Source organism: Sapajus apella, unplaced genomic scaffold (assembly GCF_009761245.1).
Source record: "Sapajus apella isolate SASKATOON/1434 unplaced genomic scaffold, GSC_monkey_1.0 scaffold35, whole genome shotgun sequence".
Lineage (NCBI taxonomy): Eukaryota > Metazoa > Chordata > Mammalia > Primates > Cebidae > Sapajus > Sapajus apella.
Genome location: NW_022436975.1, coordinates 6,876,769 through 6,896,282, shown reverse-complemented (window position 1 = coordinate 6,896,282; position 19,514 = coordinate 6,876,769). Strand labels below are relative to the sequence as shown.

Here is a 19,514-nt window from a genome sequence, read left to right as displayed (position 1 = left end):
GGCTCAAGGGAAAGTCTAACTTATCTACAGTTTAATCTTTGTCTTTCTTACATTCTGTTCTGAAAGTTCTTCTCTGTAAAATTCTCCACACTTAATTCCCTTATGAAAGTGTTGTTAACACTACAATTTTAGTAACGTAAAGAAACCAACAGTTAAACAAATATTCTATTTATGTAAAAATTTCCAGTATTAAACTTTTGGTCTTTTGTGACACACAGAACATTGTGGTAATAAGAAATTATAAGTCTTCCTTACAATGCTTAGCAAAAGATTGTTTATTTAAGCAATCAGTGAGTGATACATGATGTGGAATCCTGACTTAATGAAACAAACCTGTGATCTAAAAGATATACACACACACACACACACACACACACACACACACGGCATCATCCACAGTGCAGCATCTTACCTTTGACAGGTGAAGACGTACTCGGCTGTGGTGCCGGGCTCTCTGACTATGACTTTTTCACAGTACCAGTACTGTGATTTGTCACTGGCCTCACAGCGCAACAGCACCTTCTGCAGTTTTCCAAGTGACACTGCGGCTACTTGAAATTTATCAATCTAGTACAGGAGACAGAGAAAAAATCCCACAGAAATAACTAGTCTGACGCATGACAAATGCAAGCAATAATAATAGCCCAGTGACTGCCAGAAGCAGCACAATACCTTAGAAGAGATAATGTTACTACAGTTAGCATCAAAAGGGGCAATGTGGTAGGAAAAATAAGCAAATTACTTTTTATCTATTAAAAATATACTTCTGGCTGTTTTGTCGCTTTTGCAGTTTTATTTTCTCCATTTGTAGTAGCATCCAGAGTAACAAAGGAACAAATCCCAACACAAAGGCTTTTCTCTTGTTAAACCCTTACCCCGAGGAGCAGTTCATTAAGGCATCAGGTTGACAACCACGCAGCCTAATGTAGAGCACGTTTCCTTTCTATGAGTGCTGATATACTTTGAGACATGTGGGACAAATTTTCTTTCTCCTTCCTTCCTTCCCTTCTTCCTTCCTTCCCTCCCTCCCTTTCTACTACAATTTTAGTAATGTAAAGAAATCTTCCTCCTCCCTCCCTCCTCCTTCCCTCCTCCCTCCTTCCTCCCTCCTTCCTCCCTCCTTCCTTCCTCCTTCCTCCCTCCATCCCTCTTTTTCTCCCTTTTTCCCTCCCTCATTCAATACATCTTTCCCCTGCATCTTCCTCTGTAGATGAAAATAGAACATATTCTTGGGTTTGTTGTAAAAAAGCAGTCTGGAATCCTCACTCCTAAACAGAATTAGTTTGTTATGTCAAAAATACACTGGCATTTCCAGAGAGATTCAGGACCTGAAGTCAGTGCTATACTGATTGAAATAAAAAGAACTCCTTCACACATTACTCCCTCATAGACTGTTGTTGAGAATAGCTATCCTAAAGTTATCTGAGGAAAAGGTCATGAATTTAGGTAAGTCTGAAAAGTTACCAGAAATGACAGTTGACTGTTAGCCACAGGTACTCTATAGTAAAAAATGTGACTCTAGTATCGCTTGTATTGCCTATGTTGGGAGTTGTCTTAACAGCTCCCTGCATTGTTATCAGATTAAATTTCAATTTGAAATGTGAAGACACACTACCTGAGTCTCAACTATTGGCTCCATGTTGTTGATGGAAACCTCTTGTGGCATCCAGACCAAAACCATTTACTAGTCCAGTAATGACGGTGCTGTAAACCAGATTATGAGTATTTATGCATCTTCTCATGTGTACACGGACAATCTCAGTGTCACTATTCTGCATTCTCAGCATGCCTTTACAACAGACATTTCATGAGGCATGTCACCTGTTGTAGCAAATGCAAGTGATGCCCCATCTCATGTCCTTTGGGTCCATTTCTAGCTGCATCTGCTGCTTGATAGACAGTTTAGGTGTGCTAACAGCTTTCTATCTCAATCCTCTAACTCCTGCTTCTGTGCCTGAGGGCTTCCCTTGGTGGGACAGATCTGAGGGATGTTTCACAGAGTTTCTCTGAAGGTCTCTAGCAAGAAAAAGGAGCCACAGCAGTAACCAGCTCACTAATGTCCCCATATTGGGTTTTCTCCTTTCCCGCCTCACTGTTCCCATTCCTTCACTTCTCAAGTGCTTACTGGGATTATCTCCCAAATAAATGGCTTGCACTGAAGTCTTTGGTTCTCAGTCTGCTTTAGAGCAAACCCAAATACCTTAAGGTCTGGAAAGACTGACTGAGTCAGCTTTCTGGTTTCTTCTTGTATCTTAAAGTAACTTTAGGTTTGAATACAGAATTAAACTGGGTCTGTTACATGTATTGCTACCTTTTATCATCCTGACAGGACGCCTTGTAGAGAACATGACAACTAGCCCAATAAGTGGTTTATGATGTGAGTTGTGGCTGGTATGAGCAAATTCTGATAATGAAACTCTCAGACTATTACCACAGTCTCTTGACTACAAAACTCTTGAAATTATTTGGCATTTCCCTTACATCCCAATCACTGAGGAAAATAACAGAAAATGTAAAATCAAAAATGAACCAGAGAAGAAAAACACTTTTACATCTTTGATTCTAAACTTCAAAACAGATACCACTAAATCCTCACTGTACTCTTCTTTATACACTGATTGCAACTATATCTCCTACCCAATTTTAATTTCAGTCCATAAATACACCCTCCCTATCGTCTGGAAAATGCTAAACACAATGATGAACTGAGGAAGATCAATCATGAAGATGACTTACAAAATCTCAGTAGGTAACATCCCATGATACAGGACTGCTGCAAAATGATACATGCTGGCGGCCAACTAGCAGGCAGCCAGGGGACAGGAAGCCTCTACCATTTATCCTCCAGTGGTTGAATGAAAGAGTCTGGGGCTGATGCAAAAACCAGCAGGATTCTGTAGATCACTTCACTGATCACTTAGCATAATATTAATAATAATACCATGGTATCTAAAACTGTTTCTGCATCAAATTAATAATTCATTCATGACAGCAAAAGTTAGACCTAATTTTGCTTTTGTCTCACCCATAGCAGAACTAGCTTTCCTATTCATTCTGATGAGAGCTTTCGTATAATCAACAGTGACAAATAAAATGTATAGGTGAGCTTTAAGATAGCCAACGTTTCATAATGTTTCACAAACTACAACAAAAGGTCTGAAAAACAGCACTGGTTTCAGGAGTCTCTCTTCCTTTAAAATATGCCTTTATATTACATAATCCCCAAACTTAATTTCAGATCCTCAAATAGTACCTTCTTTCCATATACAACAAAATAACTTAATAATATTCTGTAACTTCTCAAAGAACTAATATATAGAAAGACTTATGCTCGTCTATAAGGACAAAAGGAAATAAGGAAGGGCTTAAGTGTCAAAATAACACACTTGGCTCCACTCAAGATGTTTTAAAGATTAAAGGCCAATGTGTTATTTATTATATGAAATATAGCATAATGGCATTTCTATGGCCTGCTGTTTTAAAATAATGCCTTGTAACTTTCAAGCCTGAGACAGCACACACACACACACACACACACACACACACACACACACACACGTATATTTCCTCATCTTTTCAGTTCATTTCTTTTCTTTTTCTCACACGATCACTAATTTTTATATCTTCTCTTTGTTCTATTACTTACTGTTGGGTTACTTTGTCCCATTTTTCTTGCAAGAACAACTTCCAAAACAAAGCACATTAGGATGTCAGGTCAGGAAAATGTGTTAAAGATGTCTTAAAACTAAAATTTGAGGAGTACCAAGCACCTTTGAAATTTTAAATCATATATGGACATCTTGAGAGAGATTGTTAAGAATCTGGGAAATTATTTATATGGACTCACCTGTCCTCTTTGAAATTTTACTGGCATGTTAGATTTGTGCAGCAGTCTGAGGCCAGAGTCTCCCCTCTCCCCAAAGAGACAAAGGAAAACCTCGGACTCCGTTTCTGCATGCTTCAGCTGCCCAGTGTAGACGTCAACCTGATATCTGACTACTGACAAAGCGACAGTGAGAGAAAACAAGAGGAAATACATTACCTTGGAATCCACACAAACAGAGCCCAGATCAATACGTTTTCAGGTTATAGTAAAATATATATATATCATATATATATTTTGATGTGAGTTGTGAAATAATGACTATCTCATATGGTTAGTGTGAATATTAAATGAGATTATATATAATTATATTTATCATAAAATATGTATGATAAATATATCATATATATATTTTATGATAAATATATATCTCATATGGTTACTGTGGATATTAAATGAGATTATATGTAATTATGTTTATCATAAAATATATGATAAACATATATCATATATATGATAAATATATCATATATATTTTGCTATATATATATATATATATATATATCTCATATATATATGAGAGAATTCCTCTAATCTGAACTTCTGTGTCTATTGACTTTTGAGCTTCAATTATTTTTAATTACAAATGGGCATTTTTACACTATGAACAAATGGCTACAAGTTTACTGCTTTTTCAGAAAGAGAAGCAAAAGATTTTTTAAAAGGTTGTTCTATATATGACATAAGAGGACATTTTATGCTTAGTATTTTAGTGGTAAAGGTGACTGTTATTGTGCATTATGTTTATAGTTTAAAATGATGTAAGGTTTGATGAGGAAAGAAATCAAATGAGGAGGTAAGCTGGCCCCAGGCGAAGCTAGGTGAGTCACAGTCATGGCGTTTCTTGTTTCTTACAGCCTCAGCCTCTGTGACTGTAGCTGGGCCACGAGAACAATTTTGAGATTACGTTTAATCTCAGATCCACCAGCAACTCATGCTGTGACACTGAAAAAGTCCTTTTCAAGAGTAAAACAACTCTTTTAGAAGCAGGAAATATAGTCTGTTACAAAATAGTTTAGAAGCAAATTTAAGCAACTACCAAAGAGTTTGTCTATGGAATAGATTCTACTGAAGATTAATAAAACACGTGGAAAAATAGCTTGTCCTCCTTTTACTACAGGAAGTTCATGGACAACATCTCCATCTGCCTGGATCTGAGACAGCCACACGTTTGCTGCAAAATCTAGGATCTTCTTGCTTTTCGTATGTTGCATGGTCACCTGGAATTAGAAGAAGAAAATGACCAAATTGGGTGATCCCCAATTTCTCAAAGAATCTGCAATTTGAAATGGACCCCAGGGGTTGCAAAAATTCACTGCACACTCTGACGACGGCGATAGTGGTGACGGTTGTTAGTAGTGGTAGTAGTAGGTTGGTGCAAAAGTACTTGCCATTTTGCCATTACTTTTAATGACAAAACCACAATTACTTTTGCACCAACTTACTAGTAGCAGTAGCATCAGTTGCTTATTAGGCAATTTTTATTTGCCACATATTACGCTAGGTGGCTTATTTTAATTATCTTTCAACCATAACCAATCAGACTGGTAAAATTATTTCAATCTTATAGATAATAAAATGGAGGCTTGAAGATTTGAAACAGATTCTAGCAGATTCAAAGCTCTCAATTTCACCTGTGGTAGTGATTTTTAAAAAAGCAATCTAAGAGAACTCCGAAAGAGATTTTGTGTTCACATTAGTCACCAAAGCATGCAATACATCAGAACTTGAAAAAAAAATTGAATGCCTTTTAAGTGTATTTCTAACATCTGTAGGCTCTAAATAAAGCCCTAGTTGCCATATCCCAAATGCCTGCACCTTCCAGCATGCAGGCAGCTGCCTTTCCCCTAAGCCCAGTGAATCTTCTACAGACCCCTCGTCAGCCTTCCCCTTTGGTAGCTGTTCCATACAAAGGCTCATTCCCTTCATTTTCACCTTCACATGCCAGCAGACTAGCAGAGGACTCCCAGAAGTAACTGCACTATTGTTTGCCTTGCCTCCTAACACAATAGATAAAAATGTCCTCATCCTTTTAAGATTCCAGCTAATTTTCTAAATAAGTTCCGGTCCCTCCTCACTTTCTTTTGCCTCCTGGCCTTAGCAGCAGGTGCCACCATTTCTTAAGTGGCTTATTCTTCCAGCTTGCTGCTGTTCTTGCTCTCCTCCAACCCTGCCTTTAGCCTGTTTAAAGAGATTATTTTAAAACAGAAATCTGATCATTTTGCACACTGCATACAACTTTTTTAACAGTCCTTCCTACAGTATAAAATCCCAAATCCTCAATACAATGAGCAGTTCATGGTCGGGTCATAATCTTGCTAGAAACTTCTCCCTCATGTGCTATGTTGTAGTTGGACTGATCTGTTCATGGTTCCTCGCCTGGCCACATTGCCTCTCATGTCAGTTTTCACATACACTCGTAACTCTGCTTAGAACAGCTTTCATTCCGATTCATTACCATGATGAGTCTGCCCATCCTTCATAGCTTATACATAACCTCTTCCAAGGAGTGTTTTGTGAGCCCCAAATTTGGTTCAGCAAGCCTCCCCACTCATGATTTAGCAGCTAATGTTTGACTCACTTGAGGGAAGGGACCATGTCCTACCCATGTCGATACTGCCTCAAGCTTTCACAAGGCAGTTCTTAGGTCGTTTTTTGAATGAATGATTAAATGAATAACTACATGAAACAGGTATTTGTCAGCACAGGTTACAGACTAACTCAGCGCACCTGATCATTAGTGAGTGATGATTGTATCTTACTTGCTCCAGAAAAGAGGTCTTGAAAGGAACACCAGACAGCTAGAAAAACCATGACCAAAGTCTAGCTCTGGCATTTCCAACTGACATGAGAAATCATGTAACTACTTTGAATATCAGTTTTCTCATCTTTAAAATAGAAATAATGACTATCTCATAGGGTTACCCTGGATATTAAATGAGATTATATGTAATAAATGTGTAAAACCTTATATGAGCTATATACATACTTCCTATTAACATTAGCAACATACACACACACACACGCACACACATAGATTAATATTAAAAAGGTTAATATAATATATTCTACTGAACTTTGAAGTGTTCTTTCTGGATGATATCATTCTTTATGCAGACAGGGGCCACTGTCTCTGTGAAGTTTGCATGTTTTCCCTAAGTCTGCATGAGTTTCCTCCAGGTCCTCCAGCTTCCTCCAACATCCCAAAGCTCTGCATGTTAGAGGAACTGGCGTGTCTACAATGGTCCCAGTGTGAGAGAGTGTGGGGCTGTGTGTGAGTGAGTGCATGTGTGTGGGTGTGGGTGTGGGTGTGAGTGTGCCCTGCAATGGGATGATGGCATGGGCAGTTCCCACCCTTGCACCCTGAGCTGCTAGGACAGGCTCTGCCCACCCACAACACTGAACTGGCATAAGCAGGTTGAAAAATGAAGAAATGAATAAAAATGATTATCAAATAATAATTTGTAATGTCTATAATAATCATACAAATGTACAATAAACAATTAGAGGAAGAAAGGGCTCAGTCAGTTGCCATGTTTGTGATGGTTTTTGAACTATATGGTGGGTGAAGGTGGTCCTGACAATTCCCCTTTGCAAACATTTATTCCTTGATTTAACTTACCATAACTGCGGCTGCTATCACTCACTGATTCACCAAACATGGGCTAAAAACTTTCTTGTTTTCATTAATCATTATTAAATTTATGTATAGTTCACATTTATTTCAATAGTTAATATTTGAAGTGTTTTGGACTTTAGAAGTTTGGTGATGTTTTTGGGACCAGAAATATGCTCTGGAAATTTAACTCTTGTTATTAGCTGACAGACATTGTAGGTTAAAAAAAAAAAAAAAAGGAAAGAAAGGAATTTAACCCTTTTTTATATTGGTTAGCCTATGGTAAATTAGTTTCGTTATACCAAGTTTTGCTTGAAGTCATAGTTTCTGAGAACCTACAACAATGTTAAGTGATTACAAGGTCATACTACCTAAAACTTCAACAGGTTCTTCTTCTACATTAACCTCTGAATGTAAATTGGCAAGATGCCTCTGGTTTCTGAGGCCCCACCATCCCCCCAACCTTAGAAGAGCCCACTGATAAGAGAGAGCCTCATGGATTTGACTTAAGTGCAGTCCCACTAACACCACTGCAAAAGCCTTCATGGTAAGGGCTCTAAATGAGTTTCATTTACCTTCAAAGTCATGATGTCTCAAAACAGAAAAACAAAGAATCTAGGTAATCTCCAGTTGTGTTTGTTTTTATTTTCACAAAATAATTTTTTCAATTGTTAAATTAGTAAGAAGGACAAAATTCCAGGACAACCACGATGTTTAAGTCCAGTTTTATGATAGCTAATGGCAGGACTCAGTAGAAGTCATGTGACAAGTGAAACAAACCTGGGTTTGAATTACAAGACCTTGGTTTATGTCTTGGCACTGCTACTTACCAGGTATATGGCCTTAACCATTAGCCACTGAAATAAATGTGAGCTATGCATACATTTAAGAAAGATTAATGAAAACAAGTATGAAAGTTTTTTACCTCATTTTTTTGTGGATCAGTGAGCAACAGCAGTCTTGTGATGTGAGTTAAATCAAAGATTAAATGTTTTCAAAGTAAAAATTGTCAGAACCACCTCCTCCCACCATGCAGTTCAAAAACAAACCATCACAAACATGGCAGCTCACTGAGCAGTTTTATAAAAGTTCCACATGAGGATCTGTCATCTTCAGGCCCGCAATTTGCAAAACTGGCATCATATCTCACCAAGTTGTAAAGTGCCTTATGTAAGATCAAAATGCCTTTGGAAAACAGTTTGTAAACTGTAAATGATTAGACATAGGAAGTTATTTCCCAAAGCAGAATTTTCTCAAGAATGGGTGGTGATACCTAGGAATAGTGTAAGAGGGCTTGATTTCAGAACATCTAATTTTCCAGTTAACAGTAAGAGAGTAATTTTTTGTGTCTAGAAGTAAAACCACTTCTTTCTAGATCCACATGCTAGCTATGTGATATGGAAATTGCCTAGTGCTCCAAACTTCAATGTTCTCCATTGGGATAATGACAGTATCTACTTTGCTGTGGCATAAACATTAAAAGTGATCATGTATACCATGAGTGCTCAACACGTTTATTGTTATTAATAATAATTGTATCAAAATTAATCTCAGAGATTAGAGATCAGAATTCTTAACAATTATTTGGAATTGTTTGTTGTTCCTCACTCTTCAACATCCTCCTAAGAGACTGCACAAGAAAAAATTTAGCCACTCAATTGTCTATTACCAGAATGCAAAATTCTACTCCAATTCCCTGACTCCTACAGTACTTAGGAGACCTGACCATGACCTGCTGGAAAGACAACTAATGGCCTCCATTACCTCTCCTCCCCTTAGCAAATCTGAAGTATCTTCTCCTGCTTCCTCTCTCCTGGGCCCCTCCATAAATTCTCTATCCCATCAGTCAAGGAGTTCATAAACAAAAGGAAAAATGTCTAACTTTGAAAAAAGAATCCTCCAAAGCTTTGGAATTCCAAAGCTGTCCTCTGAGCCAGGTCTCCCATGCGTCCCTCCTCCCAAGGAAGCTCTCCAGCACTTCTAATCTCCTGGGTTCCTGTGCAATCCTTGCCTGCTTTCCCTAAAATGACTCGTATTCTGGTTCTTTGTACCTGAGAGGAGAACTTTTAAGAAAAAGAAGACCATTCCTCTTTAAACTGTAGGGACTGGCACTGTCCCAACTCCTCTCGAAGGCTATATCTCTTCTTTCATGTCCTCCCCTGAGACCTTCCTCTAGCTGTTCTTAGTGGCTGTCTTTAATGTCAACCTAGATAGCAATGGAGCGAGGATCAGGTCCAGCTGGGTCAGAAGGAGGGTCATCACTGTAACCGAAAGTCTCAGGGTTTTGAGGGCAGAGTGAGCCAGCTGCCCTCTGTCCTTAGCCTCGCTCCACAACCTGACTAAATGTAATTAATAACCAACAACAATTGACACCCTCTGTATTTGCATTCTACCTTTTTATAAAACACCCTTCACCCATTTTATTTAATCCTAAACAAAATAAATAAAAATAATCTTATCTCTTCTTAGAGGAGAAATGATATAGAACCAGAGTCAACAAATACTTTCTGAGAGCTACCCATGTGGCCAGTTTTCTGCTGGACACTGGATGTAAGATAAACACCGGATATAAGACAAAGAATACATTAGGATGAGAAAGATTGAGAAAAAAGTCCTTTCAGAAATCCTGCTCTGAAATATCATAAACCTTTGTTCTATAAAACAAAAAAAAAGCAATATTTCTACTCTCATTACAGATTCCATAAACACAAAGTTTTTTTCTGAAAAAATAAAGGCAAATAGTCACCAACACATTTGTTGAACACAAACAGTACTCTATAAGATCTGGTACTGAGGATGGTGGATAGGGCACTCATGTCAGTCATTAGCATATTCTATGCATAGCCAGAAATATGAAAATGTAGGAAGGTTTAAATATATTCACAGAGAATGCTTTAAGTGTTCTTGCAAACAAGACACAAAGTCAAAGCTTGACTCCAAGTGTCCTTATTTCTCATCCTGTGCCTTGTGATAACACAGTATTTGTTACAAGGACTGTACAAGGGGACCAACCATGGTATTTACAACTGACTGAGGGACTATCAAATACATGAATTTATCTTTGGTTCAAATAAGCTGGCACAACTTTGAGAATGTTTCTATAAACTACTGGAGTCTTTTGAGATTAAACATTTGCCTGGAGATTTTGTGAGAAGAAGCTGGTGCTTCCTGCTGTTCACTGAACTAGAAAATCCTCAAAAACAAACTATTTTTCTTACTGTATTTCAGAACTCGATCTTTCCTTTATGTGGTTCTTTCTAGAACCCTGAAGTAAAGAAGTAACTGGAAATGAAAAGGAACTAGAAATATTTATGAGATACTTTAAAACTTAAAAAAAAAAAGAAAAGCCATTTTTTACCTAATTTAGTTAATCTCAGGACAGCCTGGGGGCTCATATCAAGTAGGTCACCATATCATATCAAGCAGCAGTAGGTTAAAATAATAACAAATTCACCAAAACCTATGACCCACTTCAACTCAAAGGCTTAGAAGAATCAAAAAGTTTCGAGAGAATTCCTATCCTACTTGAATCTATTTATCCAGTTAATGCATAGCAAATATGTGCTGCAGAAGCAGTCCAGACATTGGAGATAACATCAGGCCATGGGTCAAGAGAAGGGGCGCTGGCCTTATCTCACTGCTAACTCTCTGTAAATGGGCCAAACCTCCAAGACTCTACAGGCTGTATATTTGAGACAAGGTCTCACTCTGTCACCCAGGCTGGAGTGCCATTGTGCAATCTCAGCTTAGTTCAGCACATTCAGCTAATATTTTAATTTCTGTAGAGACAAGGATCTTCCCATGTTGCCCAGGCTGGTCTTGAACTCCTGGGCTCAAGAGAACCTCCAGACTTGGCCTCCCAAAGTGCTGGGATTACAGGTGTGAACCACTGCACCCAGTCGTATTTCATATATTATAAATATTTGTTATATAACAAAATGTGTTTCATTTATTCATTCACCCCACAAATATTTATCTAACATCTACTACATGACAGGCAATACTCTAAGAGTTGGGATTATAACACTGAATAATATAAAGTTCCTGTTCTTAAGTCACTCACTTTCCAGTGGAGGTCAGACAATAAACAAATATAAAATATCAGATAAGGGATGTGTTATAAAGAAAATAACTGATGTGATCAAGAGCAAATGCAGGCTCCCTTTAGATTGTGTAGCAAAGAACCTCTAAAGCAGGAGAAGACCAGTGTGGCTTCCACCACATGAGAAGGGGCAGAGAAAGACGTGGGCAGGGGACAGATTAAATGAGGGGACATGATCTGACTGATGTTTATAAGAGATCACTGTGGCTGCTCTTTGAAATCTGGATACTGGGGTGTTGGGGGAGCTGGAAGGCTATCATAAGAGACATATAGAGCAGAGAGAAGAGAAAACATGGCAACTTGGAGTAAAGTGATGGTAATAAGATGGAGAAAAATAGACAAAATTGAGGTATGTTTCAGCAATAGAGTCAGCAGGGGATTCCTGAGGGATTGGATTTTGAAGGGAAGGGAAATAAAACAAGCTAGAAAAATTCGTAGGGTTCTGGCTTCTATACCTAGGTGGACAGTGACACTGTCTATTCAGACAAACAAGACTGAAGGGGAAGCATATTAGATGAGGGAATCAAAAAGGTCTGAATAAGTTTTATTTTTTTTTTACTTGATATTCACAACTTGTGGGATACCAAGTACTGCTGAGCTCTATTTTACAAGAAAAACCTAGACAAAAAGTGATTTTTAACTTTCTAGAAATTAAATATCTTTCAAGTCTTTTGACTTCAACTCTAAAGTTACCTCAATTTGAAATAGTCAAAGTCAATTTCAGAGAAGAAAAAAATAGAAAGCCTAAGATTCAAAAACAATTATTAGTTTTATTTAACAGCATTTGCTAAAATGTGTTCTTATCATTTTTTTTTTCAATATTCAAAGTTAATTACTATCTATCTACGTTCAGTTATAGCCATCTTGTTTTGGGTCCAAGCTACCCATTACCTGAAATCAGTATGGTGACTTGGATTAATATTCTATAATAGTATTTTGGATGCTAGACTGCACAGTTGGTTAATGTGTATTAAAATGACTCAAATAGCAAGTCAGACCTTCACAAAGGCCTCTAAAGCATGACAAGGAGTTTAAGACTCTGAATGACATCACAAGACCCAGCACTAAATCAAAAGCCCCAAAGTGCCAGAGTATCATGAAATGGGCAGGTGTTCCCTGATCAAAATGCTATGTCAGAAACTAGGTTTTCACCCACAGTTACTTGGGACACTAGGATTAATTTCCACAAACACTAGTTTAGAAACAACAGCTTCTCCCAAACAATAACATTCCATAAGTGCTTGCATTGTTCATCATAAGATGAATAGCTATTGGCTATAAATAGTTGATCATCAATGGGGGAACCCTCATGGCATATGTCCTTATAATGACAGACTTTCAGATTTTCCAAGTCCATAGAAGGCAGTCTTTGGTCATTGTAAAACCTATCATTTTCTTTTTTGGAAATAGTATTTTCTTTTGGCTTTCAGACTGAAGCATCATCTAGTATTATTCTATCAATACTAAAAATATCCAAAGCCTTGACTTTTGCTTTAGCTCTGATACAGAACTGCCAAATCTGAGTACTATGAGTTGATATGATTGAGAAAAAGTACACTGATATTAATCTTCAAAGCCAAACTTTATGTTGGGATAGATGAGAAAGAGAAAAAGGGTCAATCTCCAAAACCATTTGTTCACTGAAACATATATTAATTTCCTTGAAAATAAGCAAATAAACAAAATGTTTTTAAAAAAAAAAAAAAGCAAAAGGACACAGCAGTGCCTTATCACATAAAATATTCAGCATTTGTTTTCATTTCCTAAATGAATAGGAACAATTTTAGGAATGACTTCAATAGAAACTAAAGTTCATTTGCTAAGCTCCCCCTGCTGATTTACAACAGCAAATATTAGTTGTTTCACAAGAGAACATTACTATAAAAACTCATTCTCATTTCTTAGAAACTTAAAATTCCTGGATTACTTTTAAAAATTTCAACAATGTGGTTAAATACATATCCTAAAAATAGCTGACTGGAACAGACATATGGTGGCACTTACAATGCCTGAATTAACATGTTAGAATTCAGTAATGAGAACATAACATCTAGGTCAGGTTACCCAATCTTTCTGCTCAGAACTTGAAAAAGGGGAGAAATCAATTTAGTTCTCTCCATAAATCTTTTGGAAGACAGATGTAGAGAGAGTGTGTGCCGTTTTCACTGGGACAATGACAATGACAACTTTATGGATAACTAAGCCCAATCTGGTTTATAGGCAGGTTAATTGTGGAATGTGTTCTTTAAAGACAAGAACTGCATCTTGGTCATGTTGGCATGTTCAAACGACCAACAGAACTCTTCCAACTCTTACCAACTCTTCTAGTAATACTTGATAAAATACTTTGAATACAAGTACAATTGCTTTCCGAATATGAGTACAATTGTATACTTTTATATATCTGTTATTGTTTATTTTAGCACCGAAGTCCAAGGAGAGGCTTGCGCTCCCTCCCACCCTGACAAACTGAAATCTATATATTTTAAAATTGCCTTGGTCCTAACCTGTCCTAAAATATAAAGTTAATTTGATTAGCATAGTCCATATAATATAGGAAAAGGGAAATACTGATTAAGAGGACTATACAAAAGACATAAAGGTTTCTGAATTGTGCCACTGAGCAAATGCATGTGGAGGAATAAAATTTTGTACTGTATAGCAATAAGCTCCCATGAAATAACGAGAGAAGAAATAATGACTGGAGTTTAATTACCAGACAGAAGGTGGTAGTCATCTATACAGGATTTTTTCTATAAGCTTGAATAGGTGTAAGAGATGGTAATAAAATATCTGTAGGTCTATGTATTTATCAAGTGACTCTACCTAAACAAAGTCAAACAGCTTGTGTCTGACAAATTCCAGTCTATGCAAAGATCATTCAAACACAAGGAAACTATTTCAGCTTTGCAAATAGACACTTTGCCTCTCATTGGGGAACAAATTATTTTACATATTTAGGATGCAACATTTCATAACCGTCCCTTCAGGGCTCTCTGACACATGCCCCCCACTATGCACTCAGAGGCATCACCTAGGCTCCTTAGGGAGCTCCCTTGCCCTCTTCTTTTGAGTATAGACCTGCACTCTGGCTTCTGGGCGTATTCCTGCTGGAGGGGACTTCCTCCACATGCAACCTTGTCACAACATCACCTAATAAAATATGTGTGCTACTGCCTCTGCACCATGGTCATATCTTTTTCCTAAATCAAACCCCAAATGCCTCAAACCCCTACTGTAATGCACAGTATTCCTTTCATAGAATGTTAATAGATTTTACCTGAAAAATATGACTCCATGGTGAATTAAGTTTTGGAAATGCTGTTAAACAGACTTCCTTACCACAGGGCATCCCAGAGCCTTTGCTATATTTATTTGCATTGTGACTCTCCAAGAGACGAATGAAAAATTCAGTGTTTCCAAAACTCATGTGGGAAACTCAGCGTTTCCCAAATTGGAAACATTTACTGGGGAGCATATTGGGAAAGCAGGAGCATGGGCTTTTTACATCAGGGGAAGTGGCCTCAGAGCTGAAGTGAGAGGGCATTAGCGAGGAAAGTAACTTCTCTGAATGGCTCACATAAATATTGGTGTCCAAACACCATTCTCCACTAAATTAAACCAGGACTCCTCAAGAAATAGGTAATTCCAGGGCTTAGGAAAAGAAAATGCTAGGTAAGCCTGAAACATCTTCTCAAATCAGAAAGTAAAGACGTCCTCATAGAACAGACAGTGACACAGAGGCTTACAGGACAAAATGAAGGATGATTTCAGCATCAAAGCAAATCATGTTTACAAAAGATTAACCCATCAAATAAAATAAGAATCTGCAAGTACACGCTGGCATAAATAAATAAATGAAATTTTGAAATGGGGAGAAGGAAAAAGTTCTACCTTGTAGTAGAATGCCAATTAATAGAGAAAGAACAATAGAATATAAACATCACCATTTGGCAACCATCACAGTAATAACTGATTAAGGCAAGAATCATCAATGAATCCTAAAATTAGTGGGTAAAAATTTTATGGTGAATAAGATATTTACATAACCGAAGAATAAAAGGATATCATGTCAGTAAATATTTCTCAAATGCTTAAAACACACACATACATACATACATATATATTTTTTAACAGGGAATGGTAAACTAGATGAAATGCAACCTTAACAACTGGGAATCTGGGTGAAATTAGAGTTCTTTGTTCCATTCTTGTAATTTTTAAAGTAGATTTGAAATCACTTCACAATAAAAAGTAAAGTAAGCTATAGGAAAAGTCCCTTCTCTTACATTGCTTTGGTAATTACAGTTCGAGTTGTTCAATTTGATCAATTAATGAATGTTCTACCCACTTTACTCTTCACAGAAGCCTTTACCACTGACCAGAGGAATGAATGACGCCTCCCTTGGTTCCCAGGACTGAGTGCTTCTTTCTTGGACGGCTTCTGCGAGAGATGTTTTTTCCTCCAGTTGAAGAATCACTAAGTAGTGATGTTGCTATATCTCTCAACCACTTTTCTCACTCACAGGTCCCAGAGAGAGCACAAGCCACGCTATTGACTATAGGCCCACTTAATTCATGGTTAAGTTTCTTCTAAAACATTCTGACTCGCCTTTCCCAGTAATTCACAGGCACAGAGCTTGTGATTTTACTACACTTTGCAGGTTCCATGGTTTTTGCATCTTCTGAAAAGGTCACTGCTTTTCTCTACTTCAAATTCTTTCAATGCTTCTAAATAGAAACTTTAAAGTCACCAAATGGTTTCCTCACATTCTCCATATCAACTAGCATAATTCAGGGCATATATTAGGTGCTAAGTAGATATTTCTTGACTTACTGACTGGAACAAATTTACCTGTTCCTGTATGATTAGAAAACATTTCACTATATAGACATGTGCTAAGAAATATTACAATAAGCATTTCAGCAAAATTAACGTTTTTCTCAATTGCTTTAATTATATAACCAAAAATACAATAATAAAAATCACAGATAAAATTAAGAAACACTTAAAAAGAAAGAAATACTTTGCTAGATTCTATCAGTGGTATTCCAAATTTGAAACCTCAAGCATTTTGGAATAACATATCATGTACTGTAAAGGAACCAGTGACAGATACAGTATTTAAAGCCAGAAAGCAAAGATGTTCTATGATTGAAACCATTTCATCTGATTCCACTATAATCTAGTGCTACCATACCGAAATCTCAAGTCCTTTTACAGTTTAATTATCATCTATTTTTGAAAATAAACTTAAGGCCCAATGATAGTGCTTAAGATCTCAGTCTCTGGAGTCCACCATACAGTTAAGACCATTTACTGAGGAGCCTCAGGCGAATTACTTAACTTTATCTAACCTCAGTTTTCTCATGTGTATAATAGGATATTAATGATACTAAATCAAAGAGCTGCTATTAGGTAGAAATACAGTGGTATTTGTAAAGTAGGTGGCATATGTTAATCACTTCCATTTACTGAGGAACCTCAGGCAAATTACTTAACTTTATGGAGCCTCAATTTTCTTATATATAAAATATTAATGTTACCTAAATCAAAGAGCTGCTGTTAGGCAGAAATACAGTGATATTTGTAAGGTAGGTGGCAAATGTTAAGTACTCAGAAAATACTCATTATTATTATTATTATTACTGCCATGATTAAATAAAAAATAAAAATAAAAGACCAGGATCCCAAAGTGCATACACAGCATGATTCAATTTCATTAAAAGAGCAAAGTACATATAAACATATATATGTGTGTGTGTGTATGTGTGTGTGTGTGTGTGTGTGTGTGTGTATTTATGTGTATATATTTAAGGCATTTATTTATACATATGTTTTTATATATATTCACGTGTGGTTTAATAATGGAGATACTTTCCAAGAAATGCACTGTTAGGCAATTTCATTATTGTGTAAACATCACAGAGTGCACTTATACAAACCTAGATGGAATAGCCTACTACACACATAGGCTATATGGTATAGCTTATTGCTCACAGGCTACACACCTGTACAGCATGTTACTGTACTACAAACAATTGTAAAACAATGGTAAATATTTACATATCTAAACATATTACATATAGAAAAGGTAAAGTAAAAATATAGCATAAAAGATTAAAAACAGTACACTTGTATAGGGCATTTGCCATGAATGGAGCCTGCAGGATAGAAGTTGCTCTGGGTGAGTGAGTGAGTGGTGAGCGAATGTGAAGGCCTAGGACATTACTGTGCACTGTAGATTTCATTAACACTGCATACTTACACTACACTAAATTCATAAAAAATATTTTTCCTTCTTCCATAATAAACATTTAATTTTTAAAAATCTTCTGACTCTTTTGTAATAACACTTACCTTAAAACACAAACACACTGTATAGTCATACAAAAATATTTTCTTTCTTTATATCCTTATTCCATAAGCTTTTTTTTACTTTATTTCTTTTTAACTTTAAACTTTCTTGCTAAAAATGAAGGCATAAACATACATATTCGTCTAGGCCTGCACAGTGTCAGAATCACCTATATTACTGCCTCACACCTCCACATCTTGTCCCATTGGAAGATATTCAAGGGAACAACACACATGAAGCTGTCATCTCCTATGATAACAATGCTTTCTTCTGGAATACTTCCTGAAAGCCTGCCTGAGGCTTTTTTACAATTAACTTTTTGTTAATAAGTAGAATGAGTACACTCTAAGTGATTAAAGTATATGGTATTATATATATATATATATATATATATGACATCTCAGTAACACAGTTGCTTATATTGGCAAGTATTATGTACTATACATAATAGAATGTGCTATATTGTTATACAACTGGCAGCACAGTAGGTTTGTTTACATCTGCATCACCACAAACACATGAGTAATTCATTACACTAGGACATTACAACAGCTATGACATCACTAGGTAGTAGGAATTTTTCAGCTGCATTAACAATCTTATGGGACCACCACTGTATACACAGTCCATTGTTAATCAAAACATCACTATGTGGCACATGGCTATATGTACATTGATATTTACATGTGTGTGCATGTGTGTGTGTGTGTATCTATATCCATACCGAGAGAGACAAAGTACATGAGCCTGCAAGGAACCATGAAAGAGATTCATAGAAAAAAGATTTGAAAAAAAAAAAGCACCACCAGAGTGGTCATCTAATGATCAATGAATAACAACTCATTTTTATTCTTACACTTCACTATATTCTTCAGATTTCTTCTATGAACACATATTATCTTTGCAAATATAACCATAAATATGCTATTAAAAAATCTTTCACAAGAATGAACCATATTTGTTTACAGTGTTATGTCCACAAATATTTTGTTCACATTATTTACAATACAGATAGTCCTCAACTTACCATGGTTCAACTTACAATTTCTCGAGGTTATGATGGGTTTGTTGGGAAGTAACTCATCATAAGTCAGAGAGCTCTGTATGACCTTACGGTTTCTATTGAATAGGTGTCACTTTCACGCCATTATAAAGTCGAAAAATCTTAAGTCAAACCATAGTAAGTAGGAAACCATCTGCTGTCTCACTGGCATTAAATTCATTTTTGACTTAGGATATTTTTTATTTACCATGGGTTTACAGAGACATAACCCCACTGGAAGTCAAGGGGCATCTGTAATTAGGAAAATATCATTTTCACTGCTTTGCATAGTCCGCTTGCTTCTTTCCATCAGAGTAAATAACGGTGAAGAACAAAATAAGAAACATGACTACCTTCTGCAAGTTCCAATCGGGTTGCCCACTGGTTCCATCATGTCCTATCCTTATCTTATATATGTTTCCAATGCTTCTTAATTCAACCTGAATGAAATGCAAAAAAGAAAAAAAATCAGAACATTTTAAATTAAGCACATTTAAAAATTATTTTCTTTA

At 36.6% G+C, this 19,514-nt stretch overlaps 1 protein-coding gene across 1 annotated transcript in view; it reads right to left on the bottom strand.

Moving 5' to 3' along the window:
• RP1 (RP1 axonemal microtubule associated) overlaps positions 1-19,514 on the bottom strand; it is a 310,814-nt gene that overhangs the window by 122,289 nt on the left and 169,011 nt on the right. Inside the window, exons 20-23 of the mRNA XM_032296101.1 lie at positions 19,356-19,442; positions 4,971-5,103; positions 3,848-3,999; positions 413-567 (exon numbers count right to left, since the gene is read on the bottom strand). Coding sequence (XP_032151992.1) covers positions 413-567; positions 3,848-3,999; positions 4,971-5,103; positions 19,356-19,442 — 527 coding nt within the window. The remainder of the gene's footprint in view (positions 1-412; positions 568-3,847; positions 4,000-4,970; positions 5,104-19,355; positions 19,443-19,514) is intronic.